An 18,351-nucleotide genomic window follows, 5' to 3' on the forward strand; every position below is an offset into this window, starting at 1 on the left:
CCCCGCCTTCTCCCCGGCGGGTCACGCAGGCCGCCTTTCGGGCCTCTCCGTCCCCAGCCCCGTCCCATCGGACCGGGGCCCTGGTGGGGGCGTGGGGAGGGGCGCACAGACACAGTATTCGGTAGTTTCCGGATAAAAACATCAGAAAAGGCAAAGACGGGCTCCCAAGCTTCGTGGACGTACGGCACACACCTCAGCAGGACATTCAGAGCGTCGTGGGATTTGGATCGATTAGCGATTGAGTCGTCGTTAAAACCAGCCAGCCGGGTGGGCCACTGGGCCGGGGGCGTCTGGGAGGGGAGCCGGGGACGGGGTCCCTGCACCGGGCAGGGGCCGGAGGGGCCGCTCAGTTCTCGAATGCCGGTGCAAAGTAGAGCGAAAGGAAAGCAAGACCAAGAGGAGATGAAGCTGGGCCGGGGCCGGGGCCCTGTTGGGTCACAGGGAGACCCCAGCCTGGGGGTTCTGCTGTTTCCACCCAGGGCCTGGCAGGGAATGGGGGTTGAGGGAGGCGGGGGTGAGGGGGTCACTCCTCCGCTGCCCGAGAGAGCTGCTTTTCGTACAGGCTCATGACATGGTGCACAAACTGGTACTGCTCGCAGGTCTGGATCATTCCGCCCCTGAGGAGAGAACAGGAGAGAGTTGGGGACAACCCACAGCCAAGATGGACGCAGGGACCGAGCAGGGCCAACAAGGGAGACGGGGCCTTCGCTCTTTCTAACGCTAACCCTCTCACCCTACCTCCATCTCAGCTCATACTGTTGTCTTCTACTTTTCATTCATTCATTCATTCAATCGTATTTATTGGGCGCTTACTGTGTGCAGAGCACTGGACTAAACGCTTGGGAAGGCCAAGTTGGCAACATCTAGAGATGGTCCCTACCCAACAGCGGGCTCACAGTCTAGAAGGGGGAGACAGGGAACAAAGCAAAACATTAACAAAATAAAATAAATAGAATAAATATGTACAAATAAAACAGAGAAATACGTACAAACATATTTACATATATACAGGTGCTGTGGGGAGGGGAAGGAGGTAAGGCGGGGGGGATGGGGAGGAGAAGAGGGGGAGACGGGTCGCTTAATGTGTGCAGAGCACTGGACTAAGTGCTTGGGAAGGCCAAGTTGGCAACATATAGAGATGGTCGTTACCCAACAGCAGGCTTACAGTCTAGAAGGGGGAGACAGACAGCTAAACAAAACATATTAACAAAATAAAATAGAATAAATATGTACAAATAAAATAGAGTAATAAATCCATACAAATATATATATACATATATACAGGTGCTGTGGGGAGGGGAAGGAGGTAGAGCTGGGTGGAGCCCACTGTTGGGTAGGGACTGTCTCTATATGTCGCCAACTTGTACTTCCCAAGCGCTTAGTACAGTGTTCTGCACACAGTAAGCGCTCAATAAATACAATTGATTGATTGATTGATGGGGAGGGGAAGAGGGGGAGAGGGGGTGCTTACTGTGTGCAGAGCACTGTACTAAGCGCTTGGGAAGTCCAAGTTGGCAACATATAGAGACGGTCCCTACCCAACAGACAACAAAACAAAAAATATTAACCAAATAAAATAGAATAAATATGTACAAATAAAATAAATAGAGTAATAAATCCATACAAACATATATACATATATACAGGTGCTGTGGGGAGGGAAAGGAGGTAAGGCACGGGGTGGGGGGATAGGGAGGGGAAGAGGGGGAGAGGGGGCGCTTACTGTGTGCAGAGCACTGTACTAAGCGCTTGGGAAGTTCAAGTTGGCAACATAAAGAGACGGTCCCTACCCAACAGCGGGCTCACAGTCTAGAAGGGGGAGATGGACAACAAAACAAAACATATTAACCAAATAAAATAAATAGAATAAATATGTACAAATAAAATAAATAAATAAATAGAGTAATAAATCCGTACAAACATATATACATATATACAGGTGCTTTAGGGAGGGGAAGGAGGTAGGGCGGGGGGGATGGGGAAGGGAAGAGGGGGAGGGGGGCGCTTACTGTGTGCAGAGCACTGTACTGTACTAAGCGCTTGGGAAGTCCAAGTTGGCAACATATAGAGACAGTCCCTACCCAACAGTGGGCTCACAGTCTAGAAGGGGGAGACGGACAACAAAACAAAACATATTAACCAAATAAAATAGATAAATATGTACAAATAAAATAGAGTAATAAATCCGTACAAACATATATACATGTGCTGTGGGGAGGGGAAGGAGGTAAGACGGGGGCGGGGGGATGGGGAAGGGGAAGAGGGGGAGAGGAAGGAGGGAGCTCAGTCTGGGAAGGCCTCCTGGAGGAGGTGAGCTCCAGTAGGGCAGAGAAGTGACTCGCCCAAAGTCACACAGCTGACGGCGGAGCCGGGATTTGAACCCATGACCTCTAACTCCAAAGCCCGTGTTCTTTCCACTGAGCCACGCTGCTTCTTGACCACAGAACCAACTTTCACCTGACTTTACTTTTAATGGACCGGTCTACTCATTCGATCTACACCCCCTGAGTTTCTTGAGCCCACTGTTGGGTAGGGACTGTCTCTATATGTTGCCAACTTGTACTTCCCAAGCGCTTAGTACAGTGCTCTGCACACAGTAAGCACTCAATAAATACGATTAATTGATTGATTGATTGTATATTCCTTTGATTTCTTCCCACAGCACGGACAAAGATTTGGGGCTTTTGTTCTATAGCCCCAAGCACTAGCAGAGTGCTGTGCTAAATGTTTTGGACAAAGACAATGAAATGATTATTTATTATTTATTATTATTATTATTATTATTATTATTTATTTATTTATTTTACCTGTACATATCTATTCTATTTATTTTATTTTGTTAGTATGTTTGGTTTTGTTCTCTGTTTCCCCCTTTTAGACTGTGAGCCCACTGTTGGGTAGGGACTGTCTCTATATGTTGCCAACTTGTACTTCCCAAGCGCTTAGTACAGTGCTCTGCACACAGTAAGCGCTCAATAAATATGATTGATTGATTGATTAGGGGGAAGAGCCCGGGCAGGAGAGGCCGAGGTCCTGAGTTCTAATCCTGCTCCTACCCGTAATCATCATCATGATGGCATTTATTGCTTGTACATATTTACTATTCTATTTTATTTTGTTAATATATTTTGTTTTGTTGTCTGTCTCCCCTTTCTAGACTGTAAGCCCGTTGATGGGTAGGGACCGTATCTATATGTTGCCAACTTGGACTTCCCAAGCGCTTAGTACAGTGCTCTGCACAAAGTAAGCGCTCAATAAATACAACTGAATGAATGAATGAATGAAATGAAAAATTGAAAAATCATATGTGGATTTTTAGGTGAAAAAACAGAAAATAAGGGCTGATGTCAGAAAATTGAATTCATTTGTGAACAAATAATATTATGTAATTAATCGTATTAAATACGATAAATACGATTGAATGTAAGAGGCAATATGGCCTAGTAGATAGAGCACCAGTAAGGGTGTCAGAAGGACCTGACTTCTAACCCCTGCTCTGCCATTTGTCTGCCTTTGGCAAGTCAGTTTATTCATTCATTCAATCGTATTTATTGAGTGCTTATTGTGTGCAGAGCACTGTACTAAGCGCTTGGGAAGTACACGTTGGCAGCATATAGAGACCGTCTCTACCCAACAGTGGGCTCACGGTCTAGAAGTTTACTTCTCTGTGCCTCAGTTACTTCATCTGAAAATGAGGATTAAGATTGGGAGCCCCATGTGTGACTGTGAGCCCACTGTTGGGTAGGGACTGTCTCTATATGTTCCCATCTTGTACTTCCCAAGCGCTTAGTACAGTGCTCTGCACACAGGAAGCGCTCAATAAATACGATTGATTGATGTGTGACAGGGACTGTCAAACTCAGTTTGCTTGTATCCACCCAAGTGCTTAGTACAGGGCCTGGAATGAGGTAACTGCTTAACAAATACTGCAATAATTATTATTACTATCATTATTATTATTATTATGTTGCCAACTTGTACTTCCCCAGCGCTTAGTACAGTGCTCTGCACACAGTAAGCGCTCAATAAATACGATTGAATGAATGAGTGAATGACCGCTGACCTCTCGCCCACGTCTCAGCTCCGACCTGGAATGTCTTCCCTCCTGGTATCCAACACACAATTACTCACTCCCCCTTCAAAGGTTGTTGAAGGCATATCTCAAGGTATAGGCATAGTTGAAGGCATAGTACAGTGCTAAGTGCTTAGTACAGTGCTCTGCATACAGTAAGCACTCAATAAATACAATTGATTGATTGATTGATTGATCTCCCCCCAAAAGTCTTCCCTGACTAAGCCCTCCTTATCTCTTCTACCTCTCCCTTCTGCATCGCCCTGCCTCACTCCCTTCATTCATTCCCCCTCCCACCCCCACAGCACTTAATAATAATAATAATAATAATGGTGGTATTTGTTAAGTGCTTACTATGTGCAAAGCACTGTTCTAAGCGCTGGGGGATAGAAGGTGATCAGATTGTCCCACTTGGGGCTCACAGTCTTCACCCCCATTTTACAGATGAGGTAACTGAGGCACAGCGAAGTGAAGTGGCTTGCCCAAGGTCACACAGCTGACAAGTGGCGGAGCCAGGATTTGAACCCATGACCTCGGACTCCCAAGCCCGCGTGCTTTCATTCCTTCAATTCATTCATTCAATCGTATTTATTGAGCGCTTACTGTGTGCAGAGCACTGTACTAAGCGCTTGGGAAGTACAAGTTGGCAACATATAGAGACATCTTTCCACTGAGCCATGCTGCTTCCCCACTTCTGTCCATATCTGTCATTTGTTGATTTCTATTTATTTATTCATTTATTTCTATTGGGCAAATCACTTCTCTGGGCCTCAGTTCCCTCATCTGTAAAATGGGGATTAAAACTGTGAGCCTCCTGTGGGACAACCTGATCACCTTGTAACCTCCCCAGTGCTTAGAACAGTGCTTTGCACATATAAGCGCTTAATACATGCCATCATTATTATTATTATCTCCCCTATAGACTGTAAGTTCATTGTGGGCAGGGAATGTGTCTGTTTACTGTTATATTGTATTCTCCCAAGCGCTTAGTACAGTACTCTGCACACAGTAAGCGCTCAATAAATACGTAAGCTTGTTGTGGGCAGGGAATGTGTCTGTTTATTGTTATATTGTACTTTCCCAAGCGCTTAGTACAGTTCTCTGCACACAGTAAGTGCTCAATAAATACATAAGTTTGTTGTGGGCAGGGAATGTGTCTGTTTATTGTTATGTTGTACTCTCCCAAGCGCTTAGTACAGTGGTCTGCACACAGTAAGTGCTCAATAAATACATACGCTTGTTGTGGGCAGGGAATGTGTCTGTTTATTGTTATATTGTACTCTCCTAAGCACTTAATACAGTAGTCTGCACACAGTAAGCGCTCAATAAATACATAAGCTTGTTGTGGGCAGGGAATGTGTCTGTTTATTGTTATATTGTACTCTCCCAAGCGCTTAATACAGTAGTCTGCACACAGAGAAGCAGTGTGGCTCAGTGGAAAGAGGCCGGGCTTGGGAATCAGAGGTCATGGGTTTGAATCCCGGCTCCACCACTTTCCAGCTGTGTGAACTTGGGCAAGCCACTTCACTTCTCTGGGCCTCAGTGACCTCATCTGTAAAATGGGGATTTTGACTGTGAGCCCCGCGTGGGACAACCTGATTACCTTGTATCCCCCAGTGCTTAGAACAGTACTTTGCATATAGTAAGCGCTTAACAAATACCATTATTATAGGGGAAGCAGAGTGGTTCAGTGGAAAGAGCCCAGGCTTTGGAGTCAGAGGTCATGGGTTCAAATCCCGGCTCCACCACATGTCTGCTGTGTGACCTTGGACAAGTCACTTAACTGCTCTGAGCCTCAGTTCCCTCATCTGTAAAATGGGGATTAAGACTGTGAGCCCCACGTGGGACAACCTGATCACCCTGTATCTCCCCCAGCGCTTAGAACAGCGCTTTGAACATAGTAAGCGCTTAACAAATGCCATTATTATTATTATTATTATTATTACTACTACAGTAAGCGCTCAATAAATACCTAAGCTTGTTGTGGGCAGGGAATGTGTCTGTTTATTGTTGTACTGTACTCTTTCAATGATCAATCAATCAATCGTATTTATCGAGCGCTTACTGTGTGCAGAGCACTGGACTAAGCACTTGGGAAGTCCAAGTTGGCAACATATAGAGACAGTCCCTACCCAACAGTGGGCTCACAGTCTAAAAGATGACGATGATGATGGCATTTGCTTTCAAGCGTTTAGTACAGTGCTCTGCACGCAGTCAGCATATCAGTCCTCTTATCAGACAGATAAAGCCCTCAGCAAGGGGCAAGGGGGCTCTGCCGGACGGTTCCCGCTGCCCGCTGGGATCACGTACCGGTCCTGCCTCAGTTGGCAGGTTGTCCGCAGGATGTCCACGATGCCCTCATTCTTCAGCTGCTGGCAGCAGATGCTGGTGGCGATGAAGCACCCAGTCCTCCCGATCCCTGCACTGGGCGACAGAGTCATTCATTCATTCATTCAATCGTATTTATTGAGCGCTTACTGTGTGCAGAGCACTGGACTAAGCGCTCGGGAAGTACAAGTTAGCAACATCTAGAGACGGTCCCTACCCAACAGTGGGCTCACAGTCTAGAAGGGGGAGACAGACAGCAAAGCAAAGCATATAAACCAAATAAAAGAAATAGAATAAATATGTACAAGGAAAATAGAGTAATAAATATGTACAAACATATATACATAAATACAGGTGCTGTGGGGAGGGGAAGGAGGTAAGGTGGGGGGATGGAGAGGGGGAGGAGGGGGAAAGTCTTTTAGACTGTGAGCCCACTGTTGGGTAGGGACTGTCTCTATATGTTGCCAACTTGGACTTCCCAAGCGCTTAGTACAGTGCTCTGCACACAGTAAGCGCTCAATAAATACGATTGATTGATTGACTGAGAGAAAGGAGGGGGCTCAGATGGCTGGGGGAGGGCAGGCCGGGCTGGGAGAGAGGGGCGAAGGTCTTCTACGGGGCCCAGGAGCTGCACACTAATGAACGTCTCAGGTATCCATCTGGAGTGGCCACGACCACGGAGGAGGAGGTAATAATAATAATAATGATTATTACTATAATAATTATGGTATTTGTTAAGTGCTTACTATGTGCCAGGCACTGTACTCAGCGCCGGGGTAGATTATTAAGCACTTACTACGGGCAAAGCACTGTTCTAAGCGTTGGGGAGGTTACAAGGTGATCAGGCTGTCCCATGGGGGGGCTCACAATCTTCATCCCCATTTTATAGATGAGGTCACTGAGGCCCAGAGAAGTTAAGTCCCTTCTAGACTGTGAGCCCACTGTTGGGTAGGGACTATCTCTATATGTCGCCAACTTGTACTTCCCAAGCGCTTAGTACAGTGCTCTGCGCACAGTAAGTGCTCAATAAATACAATTGATTGATTGATTGATTGACCGTCTCTATATGTTGCCAACTTGTACTTCCCAAGCGCTTAGTACAGTGCTCTGCACACAGTCAGCTCTCAATAAATACAATCGATTGATTGATTGACCGTCTCTATATGTTGCCAACTTGTACTTCCCAAGCGCTTAGTACAGTGCTCTGCACACAGTAAGCGCTCAATACGATTGATTGATTGATTGACCGTCTCTATATGTTGCCAACTTGTACTTCCCAAGCGCTTAGTCCAGTGCTCTGCACACAGTAAGCGCTCAATAAATACGATTGATTGATTGATCGATTGATTAAGTGACTTGCCCAAAGTGGCACAGCTGGCAATCGGCAGGGCTGAGATTTGAACCCATGACCTCTGACTCTCAATCAATCAATCAATCAAATCGCATTTATTGAGCGCTTACTGTGTGCAGAGCACTGGACTAAGCGCTTGGGAAGTACAAGTTGGCAACATCTAGAGACAGTCCCTACCCAACAGTGGGCTCACAGTCTAAAAGGGGGACTCTCTCCACGGAGCCACGCTGCTTCGAGCAAACCGGGTCGGGCCCAGTCCCTGTCCCAAACGGGGCTCACGGTCTCAAATCCCCATCTTCTAGATGAGGCAACCGAGGCCCAGAGAAGTGACTTTTCCAAGGTCACAGAGCAGACACGTGGCAGAGGCAGGTGCAGAGGAAAAGGGGAGGTGGGGTGGGGTGGAGGGGCCCTACCTCCTTTCCTTCCCCACTGCACTTGTATATATGTATATATGTTTGTACATATGTGTTACTCTATTTATTTATTTTACTTGTACCTATCTATTCTATTTATTTTATTTTGTTAGTATGTTTGGCTTTGTTCTCTGTCTCCCCCTTTTAGACTGTGAGCCCACTGTTGGGTAGGGACTGTCTCTATATGTTGCCAATTTGTACTTCCCAAGCGCTTAGTCCAGTGCTCTGCACACAGTAAGCGCTCAATAAATATGACTGATGATGATGTATATATGTTTGTACATATGTGTTACTCTATTTATTAATTTTACTTGTACATATCTATTCTATTTATTTTATTTTGTTAGTACGTTTGGCTTTGTTCTCTGTCTCCCCCTTTTAGACTGTGAGCCCACTGGTGGGTAGGGACTGTCTCTAGATGTTGCCAACTTGGAATTCCCAAGCGCTTAGTCCAGTGCTCTGCACACAGTAAGCGCTCAATAAATACGACTGATGATGATGATGATGTATATATGTTTGTACATATGTGTTACTCTATTTATTTATTTATTTATTTTCCTTGTACATATCTATTCTATTTATTTTATTCTGTTAGTATGTTTGGCTTTGTTCTCTGTCTCCCCCTTTCAGACTGTGAGCCCACTGGTGGGTAGGGCCTGTCTCTAGATGTTGCCAACTCGGACTTCCCAAGCGCTTAGTCCAGTGCTCTGCACACAGTAAGCGCTCAATAAATACGATTGATGATGATGATGATCATCAATCGTATTTATGATGATGATGATGATTGATGGTTGGGGGCAGGAACCCACCTGCCAGGGCCCACCTGCAGCGCGGGGTGGGGAAGGGGACGCGAGGACCCACCTGCAGTGGACAATGACCGGTGGGCCGCCCCTCTGGCCATGCCGCCTGGCCTCCTCCACCTCCCTCACCAGCTGCAGCAGAGGCGGGGCCTGGTCCGGGGTCTTCTGGTCCGGCCACGACGTGTACCAGTAGTGTCTCAGGCTCCTCACCTCGTCCCCACTCTGCCGGGACACCCACGGTCATCATCATCATCATCATCATCACCGCCACCACCCCTGCCTCACTCTCCACCTCTAACCCCAATGATCCAAAGTCAAGGAACCAAAAAAGCAGGGAGGTTCTCTCATGCCCTCGGTAACCAGGCTAACGATGGCATTGATTAGGCGCTTGTCCAGTCTCATGCGGTCGACCCACAGTGACTCCATGGGCACATCTAATAATAATAATAATAATAATAATAATAATAATAATAATAATGATAATAATAAAGGCATTTGTTAAGCACTTACTATGTGCGAAGCACTGTTCTAAGCCCCGGGGGAGATGCAAGGTGATCAGATTGTCCCCTGTGGGGCTCACAGTCAATCTCCATTTTACAGATGAAGTAACTGAGGCTCAGAGAAGTGAAGTGACTTGCCCAAAGTCACACAGCCGACAAGTGGAGGAGCCGGGATTAGAACCCACAACCTCTGACTCCCAAACCCGGGCTCTCTCCACTGAGCCACGCTGCTTTAGACGTCTCTCTCAGAATGCCCCACTCTGCCACTACGATCATCCCGGGAGTGGATCGGTACAGTTTTCTTGGTAAAAATCCAGAACCGGTTTACCATTACCTTCTTCCGCGCGGTAAATTCAAGTTTCCGCCCTCCGCTGCCTCCCGTGCCCAGCGCAGATGAGGTTTGACTTGCAGCAGATTGCCTTCCAGCCAGGAGTGAATTGGGCATGCCTCTGCTTGACTTTCCCTCCCGCAGCAGAGACTGGTAGAGGAAAACCCTCCAGATGCGATCCTGAGAGGGGCTATTAGGTGCTTACCTTGTGCCAAACTCTGTGGTAAGCACTGCGGTATATATACAGTGCCTGGATAGGAATCCCCTTGGGAAAGATTGGAGGTAGCCAGGCTAGAGGAAAGAGCATGGAGCTGAGAGTCAAGAGACCCGTATTCTTATTCTGGCTTTGCCACTGGCCTGCTGAATGACCTTGGACAAGTCACTTTCCTTTTTTCTGGGCCTCTGTTTCCTCATCTGTTTAAAGAGGGATAAAATACCCACCCTCCCTCCTTCATAAATTATGAACCCCATGCGGAACAGGGGCTGGGTCTTTTCGGGTTAACTTGTATCTACCCGAGCGCTTAGACCAGTGCTTGACACATGGTAAGGTCTCCACAAATGCCTTAAAAGGCTCCGTGATGATGCTGATGTTAGTTTGGAAGCCCTTGGAGAGCAGGGATCATGCCTACTATTATGCTCTCAAGCACATAATAATAATAACTTTAAGTATTTAAGTACTTATTTATTTTACTTGTACACATCTACTCTATTTTATTTTGTTAGTATGTTTGGTTTTGTTCTCTGTCTCCCCCTTTTAGACTGTGAGCCCGTTATTGGGTAGGGACTGTCTCTATATGTTGCCAACTTGTGCTTCCCAAGCGCTTAGTACAGTGCTCTGCACACAGTAAGTGATCAATAAATATGATTGATTGATTGATTGATGATTGATTGATTGATGATTGATTGATTGATTGATTGAAGCACTGTTCTAATCACTGCAGTTGCTACAAGGTCAGGTTAGACAGAGTCCCACACGGGGCTCACAGTCTTGATCCCCATTTTACAGATGAGGTAACAGAGCCATTGCCCGAGGTCACACAGCATTCATTCATTCATTCAATCGTATTTATTGAGCGCTTTCTGTGTGCAGAGCACTGGACTAAGCGCTTGGGAAGTCCAAGTTGGCAACATCTAGAGACGGTGCCTACCCAACAGCGGGCTCACAGTCTAGAAGGGGGAGTCAGACAACAAAACAAAACATATTAACAAAATAAAATAAATAGAATAAATATGTACAAGTAAAATAAATAAATAAATATTCATTCATTCAATCGTATTTATTGAGCGCTTACTGTGTGCAGAGCACTGGACTAAGCGCTTGGGAAGTACAAGTTGCCAACATATAGAGACGGTCCCTACCCAACAGCGGGCTCACAGTCTAGAAGGGGGAGACAGACAACAAAACATATTAACAAAATAAAATAAATAGAATAAATATGTACAAGTAAAATAAATAGAGTAATAAATATTCATTCATTGAATCGTATTTATTGAGTGCTTACTGTGTGCAGAGCACTGGACTAAGTGCTTGGGAAGTACAAGTTGGCAACATATAGAGATGGTGCCTACCCTACAGCGGGCTCACAGTCTAGAAGGGGGAGACAGACAACAAAACATATGAACAAAATAAAATAAATAGAATAAATATGTACAAGTAAAATAGAGTAATACATATTCATTCATTCAATCGTATTTATTGAGCGCTTACTGTGTGCAGAGCACTGGACTACGCGCTTGGGAAGTCCAAGTTGGCAACATATAGAGATGGTGCCTACCCAACAGCGGGCTCACAATCTAGAAGGGGCAGACAGACAACAAAACATATGAACAAAATAAAATAAATAGAATAAATATGTACAAGTAAAATAGAGTAATAAATATTCATTCATTCAATCGTATTTATTGAGCACTTACTGTGTGCAGAGCACTGTACTACGCGCTTGAGAAGTCCAAGTTGGCAACATATAGAGACGGTCCTCCCCCTCCTCATTCATTCAATCGTATTTATTGAGCGCGTACTGTGTGCAGAGCACTGGACTAAGCCGGAATTAGAACCCACATCCTCTGACTCCCAAGCCTGTGCTCTTTCCATTAGGCCACACTGCTGCTCAGCCACCAGCCAGGTGGGGAGGTCAAGGGAGGGAAGGAGGCCTGGGCCTTACTCTCAGGGTGATGAGTCTCAGGCGGTAGTCATCTGCCTGAATGATGCGCCTCACGGTGACCTCGATCCCTTCGTACACAACCTGATGCTCCGGCCAGTACTCGGTGCATTTCTGGGGACGACACGCGTGGCGGCACGTTCCGGCAACATCCCGCCATCCCCGCCCTCTGCCCTCTCCAACCCCCAGTGATCATAACCCTGCCCGCCCTCCGAGCCTGCCAATTGAGTGTCTAAAAATGGTAGGGGGGTAAATATTCTGTGCTTTACCCCATGTGGAAAGCGGGATGGGGGGTCCCTCAGTGGTGTATGGCCACCTCCTCTCCTGTCACACTCCCAGCTCCACCAGACATCTCCTCTCACCCCCTGGACCGCAGCCTCTGCCCCAGGGAAGACGTGGATGTGGAGACCTCCTCCAGGAGGCCTTCCCAATCAATCATATTTATTGAGCGCTTACTGTGTGCAGAGCACTGTACTAAGCGCTTGGGAAGTACAAGTTGGCAACATATAGAGACAGTCCCTACCCAACAGTGGGCTCACAGTCTAGACTGAGCCCCCTCTTTCCTCTCCCCCTCCTCCCCCTCGCCTTACCTCCTTCCCCTCCCCACAGCACCTGTATATACGTATATGTTTGTATGTATTTATTACTCTATTTTATTTGTACATATTTATTCTATTTATTTTATTTTGTTAATATGTTCTGTTTTGTTCTCTGTCTCCCCCTTCTAGACTGTGAGCCCACTGTTGGGTAGGGACCATCTCTCTATGTTGCCAACTTGTACTTCCCAAGTGCTTAGTACAGTGCTCTGCACACAGTAAGTGCTCAATAAATAAGATTGAATGAATGAATGAGCCCCCTCCTTCCTCTCCCCCCTCCATCCCCCCACCTTACCTCCTTCCCCTCCCCACAGCACCTGCATATATGTTTGTATGTATTTATTACTCTATTTATTTTATTTATACATATTTATTCTATTTATTTTATTTTGTTAATATGTTTTGTTTTGTTGTCTGTCACCCCCTTCTAGACTGTGAGCCCACTGTTGGGTAGAGACCATCTCTATATGTTGCCAACTTGTACTTCCCAAGCGCTTAGTACAGTGCTCTGCACACAGTAAGTGCTCAATAAATACAATTGAATGAATGAATGAATGAGCGCCCTCCTTCCTCTTCCCCTCCTCCCCCTCCCCATCCCCCCCGGCTTACCTCCTTCCCCTCCCCACAGCACCTGTATATATGTATATATGTTGGTATGTATTTATTACTCTATTTGTACATATTTATTCTATATTTCTTTTATTTTGTTACTATGTTTTGTTTTGTTCCCTGTCTCCCCCGTCTAGACTGTGAGCCCACTGTTGGGTAGGGACCGTTTCTATATGTTGCCAACTTGGACTTCCCAAGCGCTTAGTCCAGTGCTCTGCGCACAGTAAGTGCTCAATAAATACGATTGAATGAACGAATGAGACTAGCAGGGTGAGATCTCCTCCTCTGCCCCTTTCTTTCTGCCACAGTCCTGGGGACTGGGACCAGTGGGCCTTGATCTCAGAGGGGCCATAGTCACTTGAAGTTTTGAGGGCCAGTAAGCGGGTGTGGGGGCACTTTATGGAGCAGAACTAGTAGTCCATCCAAGTAACAGTTAATCAATCAATCAATCGTATTTATTGAGCGCTTACTGTGTGCAGAGCACTGGACTAAGCGCTTGGGAAGTACAAGTTGGCAACATATAGAGACAGTCCCTACCCAACAGTGGGCTCACAGTCTAAAATCAGGCAGAGTCAGGCAGAGGCAGGGGGTCCCCCCTTCACTTCTATCCAGGCACCCCCACCTCCCCACAGTGCTTTCTGGTCCCAGGGCCTGGATCTTTGTGCCCCAGAGTCTCCCCATTCTAGGCTAGGGTTCATTGTTTCTGTATTCCCGGAATTCATTCATTCATTCAATCGTATTTAGTGAGCGCTTACTGTGTGCAGAGCACTGGACTAAGCGCTTGGCAAGTCCAAGTTGGCAACAGATAGAGACGGTCCCTACCCAACAGCGGGCTCGCAGTCTAGAAGGGGGAGACGGACAACAAAACAAAACATCATCATCAATCGTATTTATTGAGCGCTTACTGTGTGCAGAGCACTGTACTAAGCGCTTGGGAAGTACAAGTTGGCAACATATAGGGACAGTCCCTACCCAACAGTGGGCAAAACATGTGGGCGGGTGTCAGGAATTCTCTTTAAGGAGGTGCTGGGAGGCGGGAGGGGAGAGTTGCTCTGATTTTAGGGGTTCGGGGAGGTGCTAACTTAAAGCCCCCCCAAAATAACCTCACCCACCCCGCCTCTCGGGCTGAGGGGTGGCGATACCTCATTCATCTCCTCGATGTTGGTGATCATGACAATGATAGGCGAGCGCTCCTGCCACACCATCCTCCAGAAGTCACTGACGGTGTTGACGATCGGCCCCTGAGTAGCAATGTACACCTTCTCCTCGTCTCCGTAGCCCTGACAACCAGACACAAGGTGAGTGTGCAAATAAAAAATAATAACAATTCTGCACTTCTGCTGTCGCTGGGGCGGGAACCACGCAGTCACCCACATCATAGTATATGTTGCCAACTTGTACTTCCCAAGCGCTTAGTACAGTGCTCTGCACACAGTAAGCGCTCAATAAATACTATTGATGATGATGATGATGATGATAGCTCTCCTCCAGAGTCACCCTATAGAGCAACGTTATCATTCATTCATTCAATAATGAATGATAATTCTTTATAATATTTATTTTTATATTTATTTATAATATTTAATATTTATATTAATCAATATAATCAACATATCTTATTAATATATAATAATAGAAAGTAATAGAAAATAATATAATATTCATATTTATTTATTTATAATAAATAAATGCATTATTATTCAATCATATTTATTGAGCACTTACTGTGTGCAGAGCACTGCACTAAGCGCTTGGGAAGTACAAGTTGGCAACATATAGAGACGGTCCCTACCCGACAGTGGGCTCTTATCACCCAGGTTCACTCTATAGAACAGTTTAGAAGCAGCATGGATTTGTGGAAAGAGCACGGGTTTGAGAGTCAGAGGTCATGGGTTCTAATCCCCACCCCGCCACTTCTCAGATGGGTGACTTTGGGCAAGTCACTTAACTTCTCTATGCCTCAATTCCCTCATCCGTAAAATGGGGATTAAAGACTGTGAGCCCCGCGTGGGACAACCTGATTACCTTGAATCTACTCCAGCGCTTAGAACAGTGCTTGGCACATAATAAGCACTAAACAAATACCATCATTATTATTACTTAACTTCTCTGTGCCTCAGGTATCTCATCTGTAAAATGGGGATTAAGACTCTGAGCCCCAAGAAGGACAGGGATGGTGCCCAAGCTCTGTATCCACCCAGCAGTTAGTATAGTGCTTGGCACATGGTAAGCACTTAACAAATACCTCAATTATTATTATTATTAATACCAGGCCTGGAAAGACGGTTAGCAGTTATTCAATCATATTTATTGAGTACTTACTGTGTGCAGAGCACTGAACTAAGCACTTAGGAGGGTATGATTTAACAATAAACAGACACATTCCCTGCCCACATCAAGTTTATGGACTAGAGGGGGAGACAGACATTACTGAAAATAAATTATAGATATTACAGAAGTAGCGTGTCTCAGTGGAAAGAGCCCGGGCTTTGGAGTCAGAGGTCATGGGTTCAAACCCCAGCTCTGCCAACTGTCAGCTGTGTAACCTTGGGCAAGTCACTTCACTTCTCTGTGCCTCAGTTACCTTATCTGCAAAATGGGGATTAAGACTGTGAGCCCCCTGAGGGACAACCTGATCACCTTGTAACCTCCCCAGCGCTTAGAACAGTGCTTTGCACATAGTAAGCGCTTAATAAATGCCATCATTATTTTTATTATATGTACATAAATGCTGTGGGGCCGGGATGGGAGATAAATACAGGGAGCAAGTCAGAGTGATGCAGAAGGGAGTGGGAGAAGAGGAAAAGGGGGATTAATTACCAGCTTCACCCTTTATAACATCATTCTCACCCAGGTTCACCCTATATAACATAATTATCACCCAGGTTTACCCTATGTAATGTTGTTATCAAAGAGCACGTATCCCAGTTGTGATCCCAGGTCTCTCTGGTGGGGAGAACCCGGATTTTACCTTGACACTTCCCGGTTTTGGGTAGGAGCGAGGAGTCACGCCGCTGGAGTCAGGAAATCATCATCAATCGTATTTATTGAGCGCTTACTGTGTGCAGAGCACTGTACTAAGCGCTTGGGAAGTACAAGCTGGCAACATATAGAGACAGTCCCTGCCCAACAGTGGGCTCACAGTCTAAAAGGGGGAGACAGAGAACAAAACCAAACATACTAACAAAATAAAATAAATAGAATCAATCGTATTTATTGAGCGCTTACTGTGTGCAGAGCACAGTACTGAGCGCTTGGGAAGTACAAGCTGGCAACATATAGAGACAGTCCCTACTCAACAGTGGGCCCAGAGTGGGGGGATCCACCCAGGGCCAGGCCCCCCAACTCAACCACTCTGTTAAGGTTAGATACAGAGGCCACCTGAGCGATTTTTACAAAGGTTTAGACGCCCAATCTCTGTGGGGCCGGAGTGACAGAAGCAGAGGGGTCATCTCAGGCCTCCTGAGATGGGGGGGGGGGGTGCTGGATTATCCAGTGACCACCCCCTTCTTTGGGAAAGGCCCAAGGCCCAATGCAGGGGGACTTAGAACAGCTCTGGAGTGGGTGGGAGGGGGCGGATTCTCACCCTGATGTAGTTAGCGTTGATGTAGGAGCTCAGTGGGTCGTCCTGGTCCCGTGAGGTCAGGCACACCCTGCTATGGGGGTCTGCAAGGGAGGGAATAATAATAACAATAATCCTGGTCTTTGTTCATTCACTCAGTCGTATTTATTGAGCGCTTACTGTATGCAGAGCACTGTACTAAGCGCTTAGTTAAGTGCTTACTATGTAGCAGGCACTGTTCTAAGCGCTGGGGTGGATACAAGCAAATCAGGTTGGACACAGTCCCTGTCCCAAGTGAGGCTCATAGGCTCAATCCCCATTTTCCGGATGAGGTCACTGAGACCACACAGTCCCTGTCCCAAGTGAGGCTCACAGGCTCAATCCCCATTTTCCGGATGAGGTCACTGAGACCACACAGTCCCTGTCCCAAATGAGGCTCACAGGCTCAATCCCCATTTTCCAGGTGAGGTCACTGAGACCACACAGTCCCTGTCCCAAGTGAGGCTCACAGGCTCAATCCCCATTTTCCGGATGAGGTCACTGAGACCACACAGTCCCTGTCCCAAGTGAGGCTCACAGGCTCAATTCCCATTTTCCAGATGAGGTCACTGAGACCACACAGTCCCTGTCCCAAGTGAGGCTCACAGGCTCAATCCCCATTTTCCAGGTGAGGTAACTGAGACCACACGGTCCCTGTCCCAAGTGAGGCTCACAGGCTCAATCCCCATTTTCCGGATGAGGTCACTGAGGCCACACAGTCCCTGTCCCAAGTGAGGCTCACAGGCTCAATCCCCATTTTCCGGATGAGGTCACTGAGACCACACAGTCCCTGTCCCAAGTGAGGCTCACAGGCTCAATCCCCATTTTCCAGATGAGGTCACTGAGACCCAGAGACGTGAAGTGACTGGCCCAAAGTCACACAGTAGACAAGTGGCAGAGCCGGGATTAGAACTCATGACCGCTGACACCCGGGACTGGGATCTTTTCACTACACCACGCTGCTTCTGAGGGAAGAGTAGTTGCTGGGACATCCCACCCCTGAGCTCCCCTTCCACCCCGATCCGCCCCAAGGGGAATAACTGCAGACCTGGGCTCAGAGGAAGGCCAGGAGGGCCACTAGATAGGTCGATTAATCAATCTATTTAATTAATGGCATCTATTGAGCACTTGCTGTGTGCAGAGCACTGTACTAAGTGCCTGGGAGAGTACACCACAACGGAGTTGGTAGAGATGTTCCCTTCCCACAGTCAATCAGTTGTATTTATTGAGTGCTTACTATGTGCGGGGCACTGTATTAAGCACTTGGGAGAGTACAGCGCAAAATTATAACAGGCACGTTCTCCGCCTGCATTCATTCATTCATTCAATCGTATTTATTGAGCGCTTACTGTGTGCAGAGCACTGTACTTAGGGTCTAGAGAAGGGGCTGACAGTCTAGGGTGGGGAAGCAGCGTGGCTCAGGGGAAAGAGCCCGGGCTTTGGAGTCAGAGGTCATGGGTTCAAATCCCAGCTCTGCCAATTGTCAGTTGTGTGACTTTGGGCAAGTCACTTCTCTGTGCCTCAGTGACCTCATCTGTAAAATGGGGATTAAGATTGTGAGCCCCCCGTGGGACAACCTGATCACCTTGTAACC

The 18,351-nt window shown here is 46.7% G+C and overlaps 1 protein-coding gene across 1 annotated transcript in view; it reads right to left on the reverse strand.

The window, feature by feature from the left end:
- Positions 1-503: 503 nt before the first annotated feature.
- The window catches only part of PTPN5 (protein tyrosine phosphatase non-receptor type 5), a 101,555-nt gene continuing 83,707 nt past the window's right edge, over positions 504-18,351 (reverse strand). Inside the window, exons 9-14 of the mRNA XM_038764268.1 lie at positions 16,743-16,822; positions 14,299-14,436; positions 11,955-12,065; positions 9,026-9,186; positions 6,383-6,496; positions 504-617 (exon numbers count right to left, since the gene is read on the reverse strand). Of these exons, the coding sequence (XP_038620196.1) occupies positions 524-617; positions 6,383-6,496; positions 9,026-9,186; positions 11,955-12,065; positions 14,299-14,436; positions 16,743-16,822 (698 nt within the window). The 3' untranslated portion in view covers positions 504-523. The remainder of the gene's footprint in view (positions 618-6,382; positions 6,497-9,025; positions 9,187-11,954; positions 12,066-14,298; positions 14,437-16,742; positions 16,823-18,351) is intronic.

The sequence above is a fragment of the Tachyglossus aculeatus genome, chromosome 22 (assembly GCF_015852505.1).
Source record: "Tachyglossus aculeatus isolate mTacAcu1 chromosome 22, mTacAcu1.pri, whole genome shotgun sequence".
Taxonomy (NCBI): Eukaryota; Metazoa; Chordata; class Mammalia; order Monotremata; family Tachyglossidae; genus Tachyglossus; species Tachyglossus aculeatus.